The sequence below is a fragment of the Malania oleifera genome, chromosome 2 (genome assembly GCF_029873635.1).
Source record: "Malania oleifera isolate guangnan ecotype guangnan chromosome 2, ASM2987363v1, whole genome shotgun sequence".
Classification (NCBI taxonomy): Eukaryota; Viridiplantae; Streptophyta; class Magnoliopsida; order Santalales; family Ximeniaceae; genus Malania; species Malania oleifera.
The window spans coordinates 53,578,358-53,596,867 of NC_080418.1; the positions used below are offsets into that span (position 1 = coordinate 53,578,358).

General features: G+C 35.3%; 1 protein-coding gene across 1 annotated transcript in view; it reads right to left on the bottom strand.

Annotated features, from left to right (window-relative positions):
* LOC131148667 (vacuolar sorting protein 18) overlaps nt 1–18,298 on the bottom strand; it is an 89,827-nt gene extending 71,529 nt beyond the window's left edge. Inside the window, exons 1-11 of the mRNA XM_058098530.1 lie at nt 18,012–18,298; nt 17,172–17,359; nt 16,039–16,251; nt 15,795–15,934; nt 13,724–13,819; nt 3,126–3,193; nt 2,941–3,042; nt 2,558–2,702; nt 1,260–1,403; nt 1,033–1,152; nt 799–855 (exon numbers count right to left, since the gene is read on the bottom strand). Of these exons, the coding sequence (XP_057954513.1) occupies nt 799–855; nt 1,033–1,152; nt 1,260–1,403; nt 2,558–2,702; nt 2,941–3,042; nt 3,126–3,193; nt 13,724–13,819; nt 15,795–15,934; nt 16,039–16,251; nt 17,172–17,334 (1,248 nt within the window). The 5' untranslated portion in view covers nt 17,335–17,359; nt 18,012–18,298. The remainder of the gene's footprint in view (nt 1–798; nt 856–1,032; nt 1,153–1,259; nt 1,404–2,557; nt 2,703–2,940; nt 3,043–3,125; nt 3,194–13,723; nt 13,820–15,794; nt 15,935–16,038; nt 16,252–17,171; nt 17,360–18,011) is intronic.
* Between the last annotated feature and the right edge of the window lie 212 nt (nt 18,299–18,510).

Consider the following 18,510-nt stretch of genomic DNA (forward strand, 5'->3'; position numbering starts at 1 on the left):
GGGAGATGTGGTTTTTGTTTTCTTTCTTTTCTTTCTTTTGCAGTTTTTGTATTTTCCATTTTCATTCTGATTTGTCCCAAATTTTCTGTGGGGAGATGTCTTTTTATTCTTTCTGTAAATTCTTATTCCATCAAAGAAATTTCTTCTTTTTCTATCAAAAAAACATAATGATGACAAACAATAAACAAGAATAAAAAATCTAATATCCCCAAAACATTATCAACTTCAATGAAATGCATACAATCTTGCTTCCTTTTCATTTTCACAAAATGATGATTATTCCAATATATTCCATACTTCAATTGGAATTCATCCAACTTGTTCCTATTTCATTTCCCCAATTGCTAATCAGGCTTAGTTCTTCAACAATAGTTTATACCCCTATATTTTTCAAGGAACGTCATTACCACATAACAGCTACCACCCTGTTAAGGTTCTACTTTTACAGTCTCCACCCAAAGCAGAATAACATCATCTGGAAAAATGATAATTCTACAAAACATGTTAGGCATTAAAGATGATATCAAAACATTTGTTGCGACACTGATTTGTTATTTTTACATGAAATTAAAATAAGTCCAAATTCTAAAGCAAAGACGAAGAGATGCCTCTAGTCCAAAACATAATCAAAATGAAGATGGCAGTGATGATGATGATGACAACGATGATAACAAAAACAACTATGTCGTTTGTTTAACAGCAATATGAAAATGCTTATTTAAGAAAGATACTATGAAAAGTAATTAATAAAACATAGGAATACCTTGCCATAATAAATTCATGAAACAGAGAACTTACCTTAGCATAGAAAGATGCTGCTCTAAGGAAATTCTTGGAGGCAAAAGCAGCTTCAGCCTGCAACAAAAATAAATCCAGTTATACGCTGTTTGCCCAGCCAAAACTAGTAAATAAGAATATTATTAATAATAAATTTATAACAATTACAGGAATCAGCACAAAAAGTATACTAAAGATAAATATATATATATATATATATACAGTTGATATCCAGTTAAAAATAAAAGCAATGACCTGCACTAGATATACTTGATCTCTCTGCAGTGGGTCACGACAATTTGCCAAAGCTGCAGCATACTCATCCATGTCAAGGTAGACCTTCCACATATCCCGGCCTTCATCGTTAACAGATACCTGCATTATACTCCCAAAATCAATAAATGAAAGGGGAAAAGAATATGGTGCACAAAGGAGCCAACAACAAAAATAATTAAAGCATCACAAGACAGTGAGGCACAAACCTGAAAGATGGAGTTCTGGTCATATGCATAGAATAATCCAGCAGAAGCGTCACTGCATAACCCAATGATACCCCTAGATGCTGAATCTGATGTTTGATCAAACTGAAGTTCCTCTATAATCTGCTCACTAATTCTATTCACAACCTATAAAACATTAACACAATTAACAATTCTAAAGGTTAATTATGATTTATGAAGGAAACTTATATGTAAACAAATGTGAGCTAAACAGTAAGGTATTGGTTGGAAAAAAATTACGAAATCTTAAACTCAAAATTGGCAATGCGCTTTATCAAATTATTATATCATTACAGAATAAAGAATGAGGACCATATTCTGTAAGAGCTTTGTTCTGTAAACAAGAAGATGTTTGGTAACTGTTAAATCACACCTTTTGATTATTTTATCATAACCTTTTTTTTCGGTAGCGATGAAAACTTGCTAAACAAATAAAATAAAATTGTAGCACTGATGACAGTGCCAGGTATGGTGATACAGCAGGTGCAATGATGGTGGTGATTGAGGCAATAGTAGTGGCTAGTGGCAGACGTGGTGCAATAACGGCTGGATTACAAAAGATGCAACAGCTGTAATAATAATGGAGATACTACAGCGATGCTGGGGGTAACAACACCATGGTGTCAACAACATGACAATAGTGGTAATGATGGAACACAGTAGCAATGTTTGGAGCAAGAATGGCAGTGCAAATAGTAGTGGCAAGGGGGCAACAAATAGTAGTGATTATGGAAACACCTAACCACAATGATGGTAGCACTTTAAAAGTAACACTGGAAACTTGCAGTGGCAGCGGCATCAAGAATGCCCGTGTTACGAGTCTTATGACCGCAGTTATGCTAGTGATGCAATGTTATTTATGGTTGTGGCGAGGTAGACAGGGAAGTGCTCAGGCTGCATTAGAGACGTTGTTATGGCAGTTGCGCCATTGTGGTAATGGTCATAGAGGTGGCATTCGAGGTTGCATCATCAATACTACCAGTGGTCAAATGAATCTAAATCTATCAGCATTAGGTTTAGGACCCAATAACTCATTAACTAAGTTCTTTAGAATTGCATCCGATGATAGTGAAATAAATCTAACCAATTTCCAGATTTCTGTACTGTATCAGATTATAGGTGGCTGATTCTCAATTTTCAATATCACAAGAATAAATAATAGAGGCCCAATCAAACTCAAGTTCCCTGAGCATATTATGTGTAAATTTAATTCATGTTTATAAAGTTTACTAGCAATGACCATCATTGATTTAAAATAAAAGCAATAAAAAAAAACGCACCTTAACCTTATTCCCAATAAGAAGCAGAAAATGAAATTCAGAAACTGCCAAAGAACTGGGTTTCGTTGCCTGAGCACCTTCACATATTTTAGAGTAGTCCAAAAGAGCTTTGTTCTCCACAAAGTTTTCATCTCCTTCCAATGAACTAATAATGAAATTTAAAAGGAAAAAAAAAAAAAAAAAACTCTCTTAAGGTTCAGTTAAAAAACAAACCTTACAACCAAGCTAAGACCCCAAACCCAACACATAAAAAAGATATAAAATGAGCAGGTTCTGAAAAAAAACACAAGTCAAAGTACATGAAAAATCAATGTATGGCTGTATCCAATAATCTGCAGAGGCTGTTTACACAACAAAGAAACATCATGGAAATAACTCTCTACCTATGCTGTGCTCCAAAATTTAGGCCGCCATGATAGATACCTGCACCAGAAAGCCATGCGAAATGTACAGCCCTTCTTTGCTTGATAAAGAAATGCAGTTCACTGCAAGAGGTAATATTAAATAAATGCAATGCATAGAAAGATGTAAAACTTTCAGTTTCTCAGTTTGCAAATAACACACTTGCCTGTTCGGTATTTCACCTGGAAGTTCCATAAAACGCACGGCCCGATCTAAGTAACTAGCAAAAACAGTCTATAAAAGAAATAGCAATCAGAAAGTATGATCTATTAGACAGTGATATACCCATATTAACAAAATAGATATAAAGCCAATAGCCTATTGTTCACGCCATTAAATATAATTCATGATACAAACATAGATATGGAAAATATACACCTTGGAATTACAAGCATAAAACATGCAGATAATTTGCAACAGCCAACAAGCACATATTCAAAGTTTAAATACCATTCACCAACATGCGTAACAGCCTAATTAAAATATTCAATTTAAATATTTAAATGAGTACAGCAGCACACAAGTGTTTGACACAAAACAGAATAATAGGATGTAATCAGCAAGAAGCACAGAGTTCTTTTTTATTTCTGTTCTATCTTAAAGTAGTAGGTAGAGGCACAGGCTTAAATTTTCATGAAATTTGTCTAAACTTCTTTAGAAAATTACACTTTCCACTGCCCTTAAAATCAAACAGCAACCAAGTTCCTTCAAAATTTCCATTAGTCATTCAGAATTTACTGAATCTTGAAATTTCATTGAAATGTGTCAAAATATTGACTATGGACCTCAATTTATGAGAAACTAAATTTGAGATGTAAAACCCAGGAAATTGAAATTTCCATCTAAGTATATATTTTTAATTCAAAATAAATATTATTGTAAAGATAAGAATGATAGCTTTAAGACTTCTGAAAAATTTTGAACTTAGAATATTAACAACTTTTTATTCCATTTTAAGTCTAAATTACTTGTATTTGCATAAGGAATAATATTTAAATGATTTTTAAGGAATTTCAGTTACACTAATTGAAGAGGTTCACTATGGTTATTGTTTTACAGTTACTGCACCTTATATACGCCACATATGATTGTTGTATTTCACTTAAAATATCTTAGTTCCAAATCTTGCATTATTAGGTCTATTGGCAGTTTCTAAAGTTTCATTAAAAATCAAAAAAATTCCACATTTTACTGCTAATATCTATCCATTTTTTTTTAAATCAAAATCAATATCAATGTTAAAATTTCCACATTTTTGACGCCTCAAAATTAGCTAGATCATATGGTAGCCCCTCCACCCCCAACTCTCTCATACACGCACACACCCACTCCCACACCCACACCCACACCCACACATGTATATCTCTGCTCACACAAACACATGTGAAAAGAGAGAGATCATCGGATGCATATTTCAGGAGAATACAATTTATAAATACAATGGATTGTCTAGAAAATAAACTAGCTTTATGTTTAGGAAGACGGCCATTTAACACATTTTTATTTCTCAAAGCTTCAACTTCAGAGCTCCAATTAACAGTAAAAAGTTTTACAAACAGAAGAAACAATGATCTGCAAACCCACAAGATTTCCAACTCCGGTGATCAGTCATGGGACAAGAAGTGTATTTCCTCCTTGAGATTCTCCAATCTCAATCATCATCAATGGCAACATCATGCAATTTTTAGATTCTTTAGAGGCTTAAGGCAGGGTGACCTTCTTTTGCCTCTTGTTTATCATGGATATTGAGATTTGTAACAAGATGGTGATTTATGCTGCAGGAAATTGATCTTTTGAGGGACTTGGAATTAGAGGAAGAAACAATGAGATGAAGATTTCCCACACACTCTTTGCAGATGATATCAGAATCTTTTGTTGAGCATCTATAAAGTAAATTAATTTAAGGTGCATCTGATGGGAATCAACATGCACCTCGAGTATCTTTCACGGATATTGTGACATGTGGACGACCACCCGAAGTCCACCATTGATGTGAACTTTATTTGCAGCAATTGAAGCTTCTCTTAGAAGCTAGCTTGGAAAGAGGATAACAACTTGCAAGTCAAAGAGTCTTAGTTTTTCAAGAAGCATGACAACTTGCAAGTCAAAGAGTCTTGGGTTTTCAAGAAGCATTTATTTCATTTTTAGTTCCTAGACTCCACTATCATAATTATTCTAGTTCCTAGGTACCTATTTCCTACAACAAACTATTTCCCAGGAACCTCATTACCTATGTTTTAAATGTTTTATTTTACTTTTGTATTTTCTTTAATCTTTTAAGAAGCCATGTGCAAGTCATGTGCATGTAAGGTTATAAATATGTCATCACTTGTATTGTAAAAGGCATCTTGCATTATCAATTAAAAAAAAGAAGCTTTTTCTTGAACTTGTAAATCTTCTTCCTCTCCTTGTGAGTGAGTAGTGTAAGGCTATGTTCTGTCTCCCCGGAGATTGGGAAGTGAGAGACCACGAAAACGTCAATGTCATCATCAACACTACACACCCACGCCTCTTTCATAGCTCACAGCCACAACCACCTCAAGATTCATTCTTGTCTCAAGATTCCTAAGGATCAACAAGCTTGTTCGTGGTGTGATCGAGTACTTGTGTGTCTTAGTGTTTGACATTCCGAATCTTTTGGTAAGCGCATTTCAATTCCTTGTTTGTGCCGTCTAAAACAGCCCCTAAAAGTACCTTGTAAGCCTTGAAATTCTACCCGAACCCTTGATTGAAAAACCTTGTTCATTCTCTTTGAATCTTCCTAGATTTTCAACATGGAAATGCTTGCTAGTACCATGCTTAGGGATATTTGATTTTTGTGCTAGGACTTGTGATCTTAGACTTCTAATATAACATCTTTTAAAGTGAACTTGATTACTTGAATGCAATGATCAACTAAGGGCTTTTGAACCAAATCATATATGTTTTCAAAATCTCAACAACTAGTGATCATTAGAATATGTTTGTGATGTTCATACTTGGTTAATTCAATTCTTCTCATAGATTGTGATATTGTGTGTGCGCTACAAAGAGGGTCAACCATAGGACTAGGGCTACTTAGAACCATCCTACATCAGCATCTTGTAATGCTTTGAAGTGACATATGACCGAAAGGTCAATTTGAGCAAAGGTGAGCTGATTCTTTTGGTAGAAGAGATTGATGGGAAGCTGCTTGCAGAGACACGGGGATGTAAACTTGGTCACTTCCTATAGTATTTTAGGGGTTATGTATTGAACCAAAGTTATTGTAATAAATAAATAAATAAATAAAAAGAAAAAATAAAATAGGACAACCTAATGACAAACAACTAGCTGGGAGGGACAAGAATCTCTTAATTTCTTAGGGGTGGGAGGGGAGGGGTGGACTATAATATCTTGGCCACCTTGCCTTTTTTTTTTTTTTTTTTTTTTGATAACAAAAGAATACATATTAGATATAAAGAAGAGAAGGTACAACATGCACGGACAAGAAGTCCACCATATAAAGACACTTACCAAAGCGGGGAAAAAAGGAAGAAGAAGAAGAAGATCCCAAAATAAAATTAAACAAAATTAACCAAGAAACCCCTTTTTCAAACCCTTTCCATCATAATTTACTGAACTCTTCCAATTCACAAATTCACTCTGACCCAAAAGAATTCACTTTTTGACTTTTTCCACCATCCAAGCGCACTTCATTTCCCCCAATATCACTCAACTTTAAATTCATTTTATCCAAAATAATTTGAGCTTCAACTCCTCCTTGGAAATCTCCTCCATGGTGTTGGCAAAATTTCATCCCCACACTGAAACTTATTTGCCAACCCCATCATTATCGAAAATTGAAACTCCCTCCAAACCTTCTAGCAAGTGTGGATGGGCATAAGATAAACCCCATACTTCATCAAAGGTATCAAAAATGTATACATATAGTTCTTGGACCTCATCCAATAACAACCCCCCACCACAATCAAAATCACTATTATCATCACTTTCTGAGTATGAAAAATCCCCCTGTTTCTTAATCACCTTATCTTCAGTAATCTCATTCCTACATCTAACATCCTTCTCGGCATGAGAGACTTCCACAATACTGAACTCTCCATTTGAATCTCTCCTTAGCAACTTTGTTGTCGACTCACCTGAATTTTCTCTTCTTTTCTTCGAATATCTTCTTCATTTCAACACCCAAACAAGCCGCCTTTAAACAAGCGTAAATCTTATTACCTTAAAATTATTAGTATAAAGATCACAATCAACACATTTCTCCCCCCACCCAGCCTTCTTTTTTTTTGTACTCTTTTTCACATCATCTTCTAAAACAATTACAAAACTAGACAAACTTTTTGCTCCAAAACCTTGATTTGCATCTAAACAGCTAGTATACCGAGCTTCCTCCAACTATTGATCAATTCGATTCAAATTTCCAGAAACTGGAGGCTGAATAATATAATTAACTGAAGGCCACTCAAAAATTCCATTACAAGATGGAGTAGCTTCCTCCTTTCCTGTACTTTTATTTTTGAGATGTAGGAACAGCAATTTGGGCCTGCCTTTTTTCTGAAATCAAGGCAGTATTTGGGTCCCTAATTACCGAATCATGAATCTCGTTACCACCCAAATCAACCTTAAGTGGGAAGATCATTTGAGGGAGCCTCCCTTTGGATCCAAACTGAAGCCTAAATTAGCCCTTCCTATATATTGGGCATGTTCAACTAACCGGCCCAATTTAGTTAATAAAGAAATAACTCTTTTTTCAAATACTTGGGCCAGACCCAAAATAAGAAGCACGCATACCAGCCCAATTCTCTTCACGGCCTCACCCCCAAATGCTGCCCTAGCCGCCTCTGTGATCATTTTTCTTTTTTTTGATAAAAGAAGAATTCATTAATAAAATAAGAATATACAGCTAGGAGAATAAGACATCTCCTTAACAAAGTCTGGAAAATCCAGATAAAAAACACAAAGGAACAACCTACAGACTAAAGAAAGAAAGAGAAGCCATCACGAACTAACATTCCAACACATAACACCAATCGCGCTGAATATTAGAAGACCTCACCCACTTAAAATTCCCCGTCCGACACACCAAAGAGAAGCCAAATAATGTATCTTTTTTCCAAACCAGCAACTGAGCCGACTTCTTCCCTTAAAAAATGTGCGCATTACGCTCCATCCACAACCCCCAAAAAAAAAAAAAAAAACAAAACAAAAAAAACACATTTCCAAAGCGCTGCCCTTTCCTTTTTCCTGCCAAATCCAGCAAAAGTCACCACCAAAAAATCCTCCACTATCTTAGAACTCACCCAAAATTTGCCTAAAATACCAAATTACTTATCCCAAACACTGCAAGCATAGTCACAATGAATGAACAAATGTGATAATGATTTGTGAACAATTAAAGCAAAGAACACATATGTATGGAGATATAGCCTTCAAAGGTCTCCTAACCTGCAGAAAGTTATTGGTATTAATTCTATCAGGCGTAACTAGCCACCTCTATTATCATCTCTGCACCCCTCCTTGGAAAGTAGATTTCATGCTTCATTGTTGAAAAGATGTTTTCAAAGGAAGATTGTTGCTTCCAAATATGGCCTTTTGAGGATTTTTTTTTTTTGGGGGGGGGGGGGGGGGGTGGGGAGGGGTGTGTCACAAAAGGTATCAAGGAGGCATATGATGTGGAGTTTGGAGATTGATTAGCAAATGCTGGGAAGTTTTTCTCTTTTAGCATGGCAATTGGTCTGTGGAGTAACTTCTCGATACTCAATTTCCTCAACTATTCCCATTGGCAAGGAACTCCACCTATGATGCACTTAATGTCCTAATTTTTCAAACTCAGTCGGTCCCAAGCCTGAGTAAAGGACGAGGGTTGCGTTAGGTCATTGACAGCTAGCGTAAAACTTGTCAGATCACTATGATCTCATAAATTGGAGGAAAAATATTCATGTAGTCAATTCCACCTAATGGGACTTAAGGCTTGGTTTGTTGTTGTTGTTGTATTCCCGTTGGCAAAGGAGAAAAATGCTTGTGTAGCCAACTGTGCTACTTGAGTGAATGACATAGCAACTTGAGATATAAAGGTTCAAAGAAAAGCAATTTTTATGACTTTCTCAATCACTTATATGACAAAAAGATTGACAATCATAGAAGGCAAAGAAAAACCTTTTTATAAACAGTTTGCAAAGGAGAATAACCAAACCAGACAGACCAACTTTCCTTAGAATGAAAGTTGAGGGACCAACAAAAGTTTCTTATTTATATCAAAGGCACCTTGGGCAAAGATCCACAAAGTGGATAATCTATAAAAATAAGGTGCTGGTTGGGATATGCTTTTTGAGCATAAAAGATGCAGAATCGTTTCACCACCTCCTTCATTGTACAATGTACATGCACTAACGCACTTTGGGAATTGCTCTTGGGTGATGACTTGTTTGTTGCCCAAGAGTTATGGTGTTGGTTGGGAATCAAAGCTTATGCTGAAAATAAAATTTGCACAGCTTATCCCCTGACCCTTTTTTGCACTTGGATTGGCACCCTTCACGGTGCTCTGCTACTGAACTTACACTATTTTTACTGATCGAGGAGTAAGGGGTATCTGCAGGCAAGTAAAGATGAGATGGGAAGTAAATTACTGAAAAATGGCCAGATTGATATGCATTCCCATATTATTGAGTTGCATTTATAGCTTTTTCTCAACCACTTTTGAATAATGTAATACAATAAAAACCTGAAAAAGTAATCAAACTCTTTGTCAGCTAACACAAAGTTTAAACATTACCTAATACCCTAGGGATGTACAATGTCTAGGAAGAGACATTCATCAATCTCCATTGCACATGCATGAAAGGTTGCTTAAAGAAAAATCAAACTATCAGTGATTATTAATCATTATAAGGGTGAAACTGTCACAACATAGACCTGGCTTTTGTGGGGTTGAGGGGATACATAGCTCCTTAGGGAATGCATAGATGAATGAGAGGAGAAAGGGATTACATTTTATGCTAGTTAGAACTTTTTCTTACATCCATCAAGGAGAAATAGAAAACATAGCATTGTATGTTGCTCGGAAGATGATAACAAAACTACAATAGCAACAACAACAATAACAACAAGCCTTAGGTCCCACTATATTGGGTCAGCTATTTGAATCATTTTCTAGCAATTCACGCAATTGACGGCATTTTTTTCACCTAAATTAAGAGATTAAATCCTTCCTCACTAACTCATTTGAAGCTATTTTAGGTTAACCTCTTCCTCTTCTAGTACCATTTCAATAAACTAGCTCGCTCCTCCTCATTGGTGCATTAATTGGCCTATGTTTCAGATGCCCAAACCACCTAAGCTGCCCCTCCTTTATATTATATTCTACCAGTGCCATACCTAACTTATTATGAATATGTTTGTCCCTTAATTTATGCTTTAATGTTATACCATTCATCCACCTTAGCATGCACATTTCAGCCACTTTTACTTTTTAATGTGTTGTTTCTTAGTTGCCTAGAATTCTGGTCCATTAAGCATGGCAGGTCCTTTTTTTTTTTTTGATAGAAATAAAGCAAGGCTGGTGTTATAACCGTCCTAGAGAACTTTCCTTTTAATTTTAATGGTATTCTACGATCGCACAACACACCCGACACACTCCTCCATATAACCCAACCCGCTTTAACTCTATGCACAACATCCTCTTCAATTTCTCCTTCCGCTTGCACAATAGATCAAGATATCAGAATCTATTAGTATTGTTGATTTCTTGATTATAAAGTTTAATGTTGTCTTCAATATTCCTCCTTACATGGCTGAAATGACATTTTATATATTCTGTCTTATTTCTATTATCCTAAAAACCTCTAGACTCCAAAGTTGTTCTCCAAAGTTATCATATTCTACCCGCTCTTACTCTCATCAATCAAAACGATATCATCTGCAAACAATAAACACCATGGGATCTCGTTTGGATATTCCTAATAAGTTCAACAACCACTAAAGCTAAAAGATAGAGGCTTTAAGTAGAACTTTGATGTACTCCTATTATGATTGGAAATTCTCTAGACTCTCCTCTAGCGGTCCTAATGCTAGTCGTAACTCTATCATACATATCCTTAAAGACTTCAACATACCCACTATATACTCCCTTCTTTTCCAAAACCCACCATAGAACTTTCCTTAGCACTCTATCATATGCATTCTCTAAGTCAATAAAAACCATATGTGGGTCCCTCTTCTTTTCTTTGGACTTCTCCATTAATCTTCTTAGCAAGTAAATAGCTTCTATTACCAATCTCCCAGACATAAAAACAAATTGATTCTTTAAGACCCTTGTTTCTATTCTTATCCTTTGTTCAATCACCCATCCCACAATTTCATCATATGACTTATAAGTTTAATTCCACAATAGTTATTACAATTTTGAAATCACCTTTGTTTTTGTAAATAGGTAATAACGTGTTTTTCCTCCATTCCTCTTACAATATGGAAATCAATTGATGCAGGGGCAGCATCAAGGATCTGCAGCCATGGGAGATATTAGAATAAATCGAAAAGAGGAAGGAAGGGAAAGAGAGAAGAGAGGAGATACAAAGGGGAAACTCAAATTCAATTCCAATTCAAATTCAACATCAACTATCTACAACACGGCTTTCACACACTATTTATAAGAAAGCTTCTACACATGAAATTACACATATAACTAAAACAACATGAATTACAAACAAACCCCTACATACAAGTATTACAAACAACCCTCAAATACACATAATCTTATACCAACTAATACTAAACACATAAGAAACCGCTAACTAAACTCAACAATCCTCAATCCAATCCTTCTTAACTTTTCTCCAACAAGGATCTTCCCAAGGTATTGCATCTTGTACTACATCAACCCTCCCCCAATTAGATAAAATACGGCCTCGAATTTTGAAATGATGGAAGATCAAAAGTGAGAATCAAACTTGGATTCTTCGAAATCCAATGCTTGAATGATGCAAGAAACTACATTCCATAGGCAATACCATAGACTTGACCTGACAATTAGCATCATTGAATATATGGAGGATGACAAACTCAACAATTGAATATCTGAATGACTTTGGATGTTTTCAACCACTTGCATTTCCTTGCTCGTAGTGTCTTCAAGTTGAGTAATTGTGGTTGATTCTTTGTGTTGGTTGATTGGTAGAGCAGGCTTCAAAATGATTTTCTTTCCATTATAGTGGAAAACATATATGTTCTCAAGTCCTTGAATCACACCCAAATCATCCAACCAAGGAGAACTTCTGCACATTTACATGGCCAATCTTCATAGGTATGATATCACACCGAACATTAGCCAAATATTCACCCATTTGGATAGGAACCAAACATCTTTCACAAACATGTGTAGTAGAGTTATCAACCCACGGTATCGCATACAGCTCTGGGTGAGGTTTCAAATGAAGCTGCACTCAAGTGGTCCCATTTAGGGAAACCACATTCATCGGACCTTCCATCAATGATGATTTTGCAAAACTTTTCTCCACATTTGAGAAAGGTGTTCAAAAGCTTGAAATTGTGCCCAAAGTTTAGCAAATGGCATTTTTTTTCCTAAAATTTGTCACCATGCCACTGAATTTATGCATATATGTACTGCAGCTTTTTCATCAACATCCCTTTTAACACAATTTGCCCTCAATTCTCAATGTAATCATGCAAAACCACAAATTTGACTCCTAATTTCTCAAAAACCTTCTTCAATTCCTGTGGTCTTGATTGTATTGATGCATTGAAACAAATGCACTTAGGAAATTCACAAAATGCAGCAATAAAGCCTGATTTTTTTTAAGGCTGGCAGTGCCAATTTCGAGAGTTTCATAGCAATTTTGAAATTGTTGAGAACTGCTTTTCTTAGTGCATTTTTAAAAAACAAAAACAAAATTACAAAACAAAGAAGATGAGATGAGATACTAACAGAGAGGAAGAAGAAGAAGAAGGCTGCTGGAAAGTGGCGTTCGGAGAATTTGGGACAACTGCTTTTTGGTGGTTTTTTTTAATATTGAAATTTTAAAAAAATGATGATGATGATGAGGAGGAGGAGGAAGAAGGTCACTGGAAAGTGGTGTCAAGAGAATTGAGGACAAACTGCTTTTCGATGATTTTTAAAAAAACAAATATACTGAAATTTCAAAACACAGATGATGAGATGAGAGCCTTGGTCATGTCGAACAAAGGGTGGGGGGGGGGGAGAGAGAGAGAGATACCCTAAACTCAATTAAATTCTATCATGAAATTCCTCTAAATCAACCTAATAAAAGAAGAAAAGAAGAGCTTCTGATACCTTTACTAGCATCCCACCCAATATTTTGTAAGCAATATTTATTTTTTATTAATTATTACCATGTGCCAAGATAATTCACCTCCAAAGGAACTCCACAACCCACAATCCTTTATAGAATTATGTGATTATAACATTGACACTTCCAGTAAACTTTTGATAGACTACCAGCTAAGCCAGCTGGCATCTTTGTGAAACCTATGTTTTTGTTCCTTTTGCACAAAGTCAATTCAAAAGCTATAATCCAAGACACAAATTCAAGCTATAAAAATAAGGATCTGTCATGAGAATAATATTTGCTCAGAAAACAGGATCGGACACGCAACTGTCAACCTACAAACATGTAATCATTTGAGGCAGATTGTTCTCACCTAATAACATATTTGAGCCATGGTAGACACATTCCTATATTCATTGCACAACAGAACCAAATCACAATGTCTTACAGGTTCAACATGGTTTAGAACCGAACTTACCTCAAGTAATCCAATTCCAGTAAAAGAATAGAGTCGTGTAGGAGTAACAGCCATCACATAATACCTAGTCCCATTGCTTACACTTGCCGTTTCCATCTGTAAAAGAACAAAGAGAATACAATATGTACATTAGTCAAAATTGAAAGAAATAAGCCACCCCGGGAATAAACACCAACTCCAATGCTCTTCCACAAACCCTTTGCAGTTTACTTTGTTACAACAATAAATGAGTAGTAGACTATAGAAAAAACCTTTAATTCTTAAGGGGGACGGTTGGTTCGCAGCATAAAAATATTCCCATAGAATGACATTCCCAGGATGGGACGCCTATCTCATGGGAATATTGTTGTTTAGTTCGCATTACATTGTTGCTAGGAATGTACAAAGATTCCCACGTCAATGTTTCGTTCAACATGAGAATCTTGGCAGGCATTTCAAGAAGATGAACATTATACTCATGACATGTGTATAACCAATATATGAAGAATAATTATATTTTCAACACAAAAAAGCCTACTAAGAGTACATAACTAAATCTGTGTCCTAAAATTTTTTAACAACATAAATTTAAAGAATTCAATACTTAAATAATCAGTTAATTTAAATAATTAGGGCAAAATAGAGTCTAAATATTAATCATTATATTAAATTATTTTGACACAAATAGTAATATTATTTTCATTTTATTAATAACTAGTAGAAACCCATGCAATGCACAGGATATGTTTATTTTATGTAGTATGCAAAAAATTTTAACATTTTCCTAATATGTTGGACAATTCAAATTCTACTTATCTGTGAATTTAATAAGTAAAATTATTATAATTCTGTAGAAAGCTCTAAAAATAACTTATTCAAAATCTAACTGAAGAAATTAATTCTAAATTTTTTAATTAATTAATGTAGCCATAAAAAACCAGTTGCTCAAAATTTAGTTATTACTCACAAAACGAAACTTCTTCTAAATTTTAATTAATGAAGAACTCAATAATCAGGATATTCAAAATTTAACCAACTCATTGGAAACCACAATTTAAGTGTGCTCTAGAAGAGAAGTAACTGCCACTCTAATCAACTTGAACCACTTCCTGCATGTAGACAGCATTGCTCAAACAGCTCTTGGACACCACGCAAAGTAACGCCCAACTTAATTTATCACATACCTTCCAAATAAAGACTACTTCTATGAATACGAAATAATTTCTCTTCACATCTGTTTTTATTCTTCAGGAAATGCAATAGTTCATGAGCAATCAATACATTGTATGATAATTTATGGCTCTATCACAAACTCAAAACAATGAAAATAAATGAAAAAGGATCAAAAGAGTCACTGTAGCTACAAATTCAAAGACTAAAGAAGGTATTTTCAAGAGGATTCTACACTTTTAATAAATTGTCCTAAAAATTAAATTAAAAGAAATTCAAACAGATAATAGCATAATTACAGACAGCAAATTACATAATGAATGTAAATCTAATTAAAATTCTTAAGGAGATCCCCAGTATTAGCTATAATGAGAGATTGTTTAGGATTTGTTTTTAATAATTTATTATTCTAAATATAATAATAAACTGTGATAATACTATATTATAGAAGCATTGTTGTCCAACCTGCCAACATAATGAGGGCAATTTGGTCTGAAAAGTTGAAGTCCCCCAACGGGAAAATTCCAACGAAATTTACCCATAGGGAAGAGTAGGAATAGGATACCCATGTTTTTTAGAAATCATCAATCTAAATGCTCAAACAAGCATAGGAATGAGATGCCACATATTCCTGGGAATCTTTGGAAGATACCACAAACCAAACGCCACCTAAAAAACAAGAAACAACTTGTTTATTTGGTAGAGAATCTTGAGAATGAAGCTCTACAACCAAACTGATAGGAAAGAAGTGAATATACACAGTCACACTCATAATGCAACTTTGACTATTTCAATAAAGTTCAGTTGCTCGTTGTTATGTATGACAAGCAGGGAAATCTTAACTAGTTTTGACAAAGAAGCAGCCACTAGAAATCCAGAATCCATTTTCAAAGATAGGTTGGGGACGTGGGGAAGGCAGTACCTGCAAACCCATAAAAGCCTCTGGAAGTTCTGTTAATTCAAATAGAAATTTTATGTACTTCTCCTTTTTATCCTTCTCATCCACAGCCATCTCATGAAGCTGTCCATTGTCTGTACCAAGAATGATTTCCCTTGTAGAAACTGTGTTTGGAGACAGGAAAAAACAATTCAAGAAGTATATGATCAATATGTGCTAACTTTGTCAAACTGTACCAAGCTAAAAAAGAGAAGATAAATCAACTTACCTTCTGTAATCTGTTGTCTATTCCAAGCAACAGCATTGACCACAAGACCTTTCAATTTGTTTAAAACACGGGGCTTGCTCCACTTGGCATGAGTATAATAGGTCTCAGCACCTCCATTACCAAGCACAGTGGCAATACAATGACTCCCTCCGGGATCAACAAAAACTCTGTGGATTGATTGTTCTCCAGTTCGCCCCACAGACAGATCAATATCTGTAATTGAAATTTATGGGGAAAGATTAGACATTCCTCAGTATAAAGAAGCCAAGACAAGAAGTGTGATGTTCAAACTGCACTTAGCAGACTTGAAAGACACGCTCAAGCTCGACTCGAGCAGATTTAAGCCAGTCATGTTTGAGCTCAGATCACAAGCTCCCGTACTCTGTTCAACCCAACTTACTGTCTTAATTAGCATATAAAGTAAATACTTTATAAATAGGCCTTATTCTAATCTAACTCATCGATACCCAATTTGGCTAACTGCGGCCATCAAGCACACCACAGCTCGAGATCAGCTGGCTTGGACTGGCTCTTAACAAGCCAAGCATGGATTTGTTTTGCACCACCAATAGGGAATAATTTTTTTAGATAACAACCAACAGGGAGCAATAGAATATAAGCTATAGCATCTATTAATTCTTTTTTCGATAGAAATGGCTTCTACCATATTTTATTGCAACATATATTTTAATACCCAGCTTTCTATGCAGCGAAGTGATCAGTGGCTTCCTCTGCTGTCAACAGAAAGCACAATAAACTCCTCGCGCAAACAGTGGCATTTTAAGGGTGAAGCTCTGGATGATAATATTGTCAATCTTCACAACAATATCACCAAGGTTACTAGATAAGTCAGAGCTCTTGGAGGAGATGTCAAAAAATCAGAAAATGATATTCATCATGGGCCAATGACATCACAGGCTAATGTGGCAAGAGGAGAGATTGTGGGCCCTGCCTGTGCCCTGCTCTCTCCTCTTGCCACATCAGCCCTTGATGGTCACAGGCCCATGATGAATAGCATCACTCCAAAAAATTTAGCATATCAAAATTCAAGAATAATAATGCAGTAGAGTTGGACAACAAAAGATAATGAAGGAATAAAACCTGGTAAATATGAAAAAGGAAGAAAAACTTACCATAAGAATCTCCAACTCCAAAGTCATGCCTTATAACCCAACCTTTGCTAGTTCCTAATACAATGACATCATTTCCAGCTGCCATGCAGGAAATAACACCACGCCCCTTTGCTGCATATCTTTCAAGAATATCTACTGAAAAAACCTGCCTCCCTAGATCCATCTTTGATATTCAAGAAATTGCAATCCTACCAATAAAAAAAACCTCTCAGATTTTGATGGTATGAGATGTTAATTGATACATGCCGAGATTACTAGGACGGTATATGGATATGACACAACACGGATACAGCAAAATGGGAATTTTGAAAAAATAAGGATATGATACAGCCCTAGATGCGTTAGTTAATTAATATAAAAATATATATTTAGACATGTTTTTCCTTTTAAATGAAAAATATTGAGGTAATAGACCTCATTCATGCTCAATTATGAATTGGATACACTCTAATCACACCCAAATAAATAATTAAAGAAATAAAAACAAACTATTATGCATGTTTGTAACTAATTTTTTGAATGCTCCAATTTTGTTCATCGTCAACCAATTTTTTTAACATCAATTTTGAATTTAAATATTTAACCATCAAACAAACTGAAATTTCAAACACCAGTGCGCCATTGCCACACAAGCAAATGACCAAGTGAAACACTGAAACTGGAAGAGTCAAAGATTTACATTCATCAGTTTGACCCCAATTTAAAAAATAGAAATCCCGATAACTCAACTTCAAGTACAAAGTTATAGAAAATAACTCAACAAACCCAGAAAGCAAAAGGAAAAGAAAAAATTAATCTGCAACAAAACTCAAAAGGCCGACAAGAAAGAGGGGGACTCACGGATTAAATAGGATTCGAGAATTTGAGCCTCCCACTAAGCGATGTCCGGCGATGGAGGCTGCACCGCTGCAATCTCAGGCGATGGAGACCAGGAGGGAGCTTCGGGTGTCGCGAGTCGCAAGGGTAGGTTTCACTCACGAGGATAGGGTTCAAATGTCGCGACTCGTCGTCTGATCCTTCTGGGCTGTGATGCCCGGCGATGGAGGCTGAGAGGCAGCCGGAGGCTTGAAGGTCAAGACACAGGAGCGAGAGCCTTAAGTGGCTCAGTCTGCTCGTGTTCTATTTTCTTTTTCCCTTTTTTTTTTTTTTGGTAAAATCCAAGAACAACTTTTCAAAAAATTGATACCTACGAAAACAACAAAATAAACATTTACTAGTAAATTAACCAACTAAAAAAACTAAATTTTATCCTTAATAAAATAATAATTTTACCGTTATAAATTAAGAAAATGATGTCAATTTAACAAATTAAATTGAAAATTTTGATCACTTAATTACA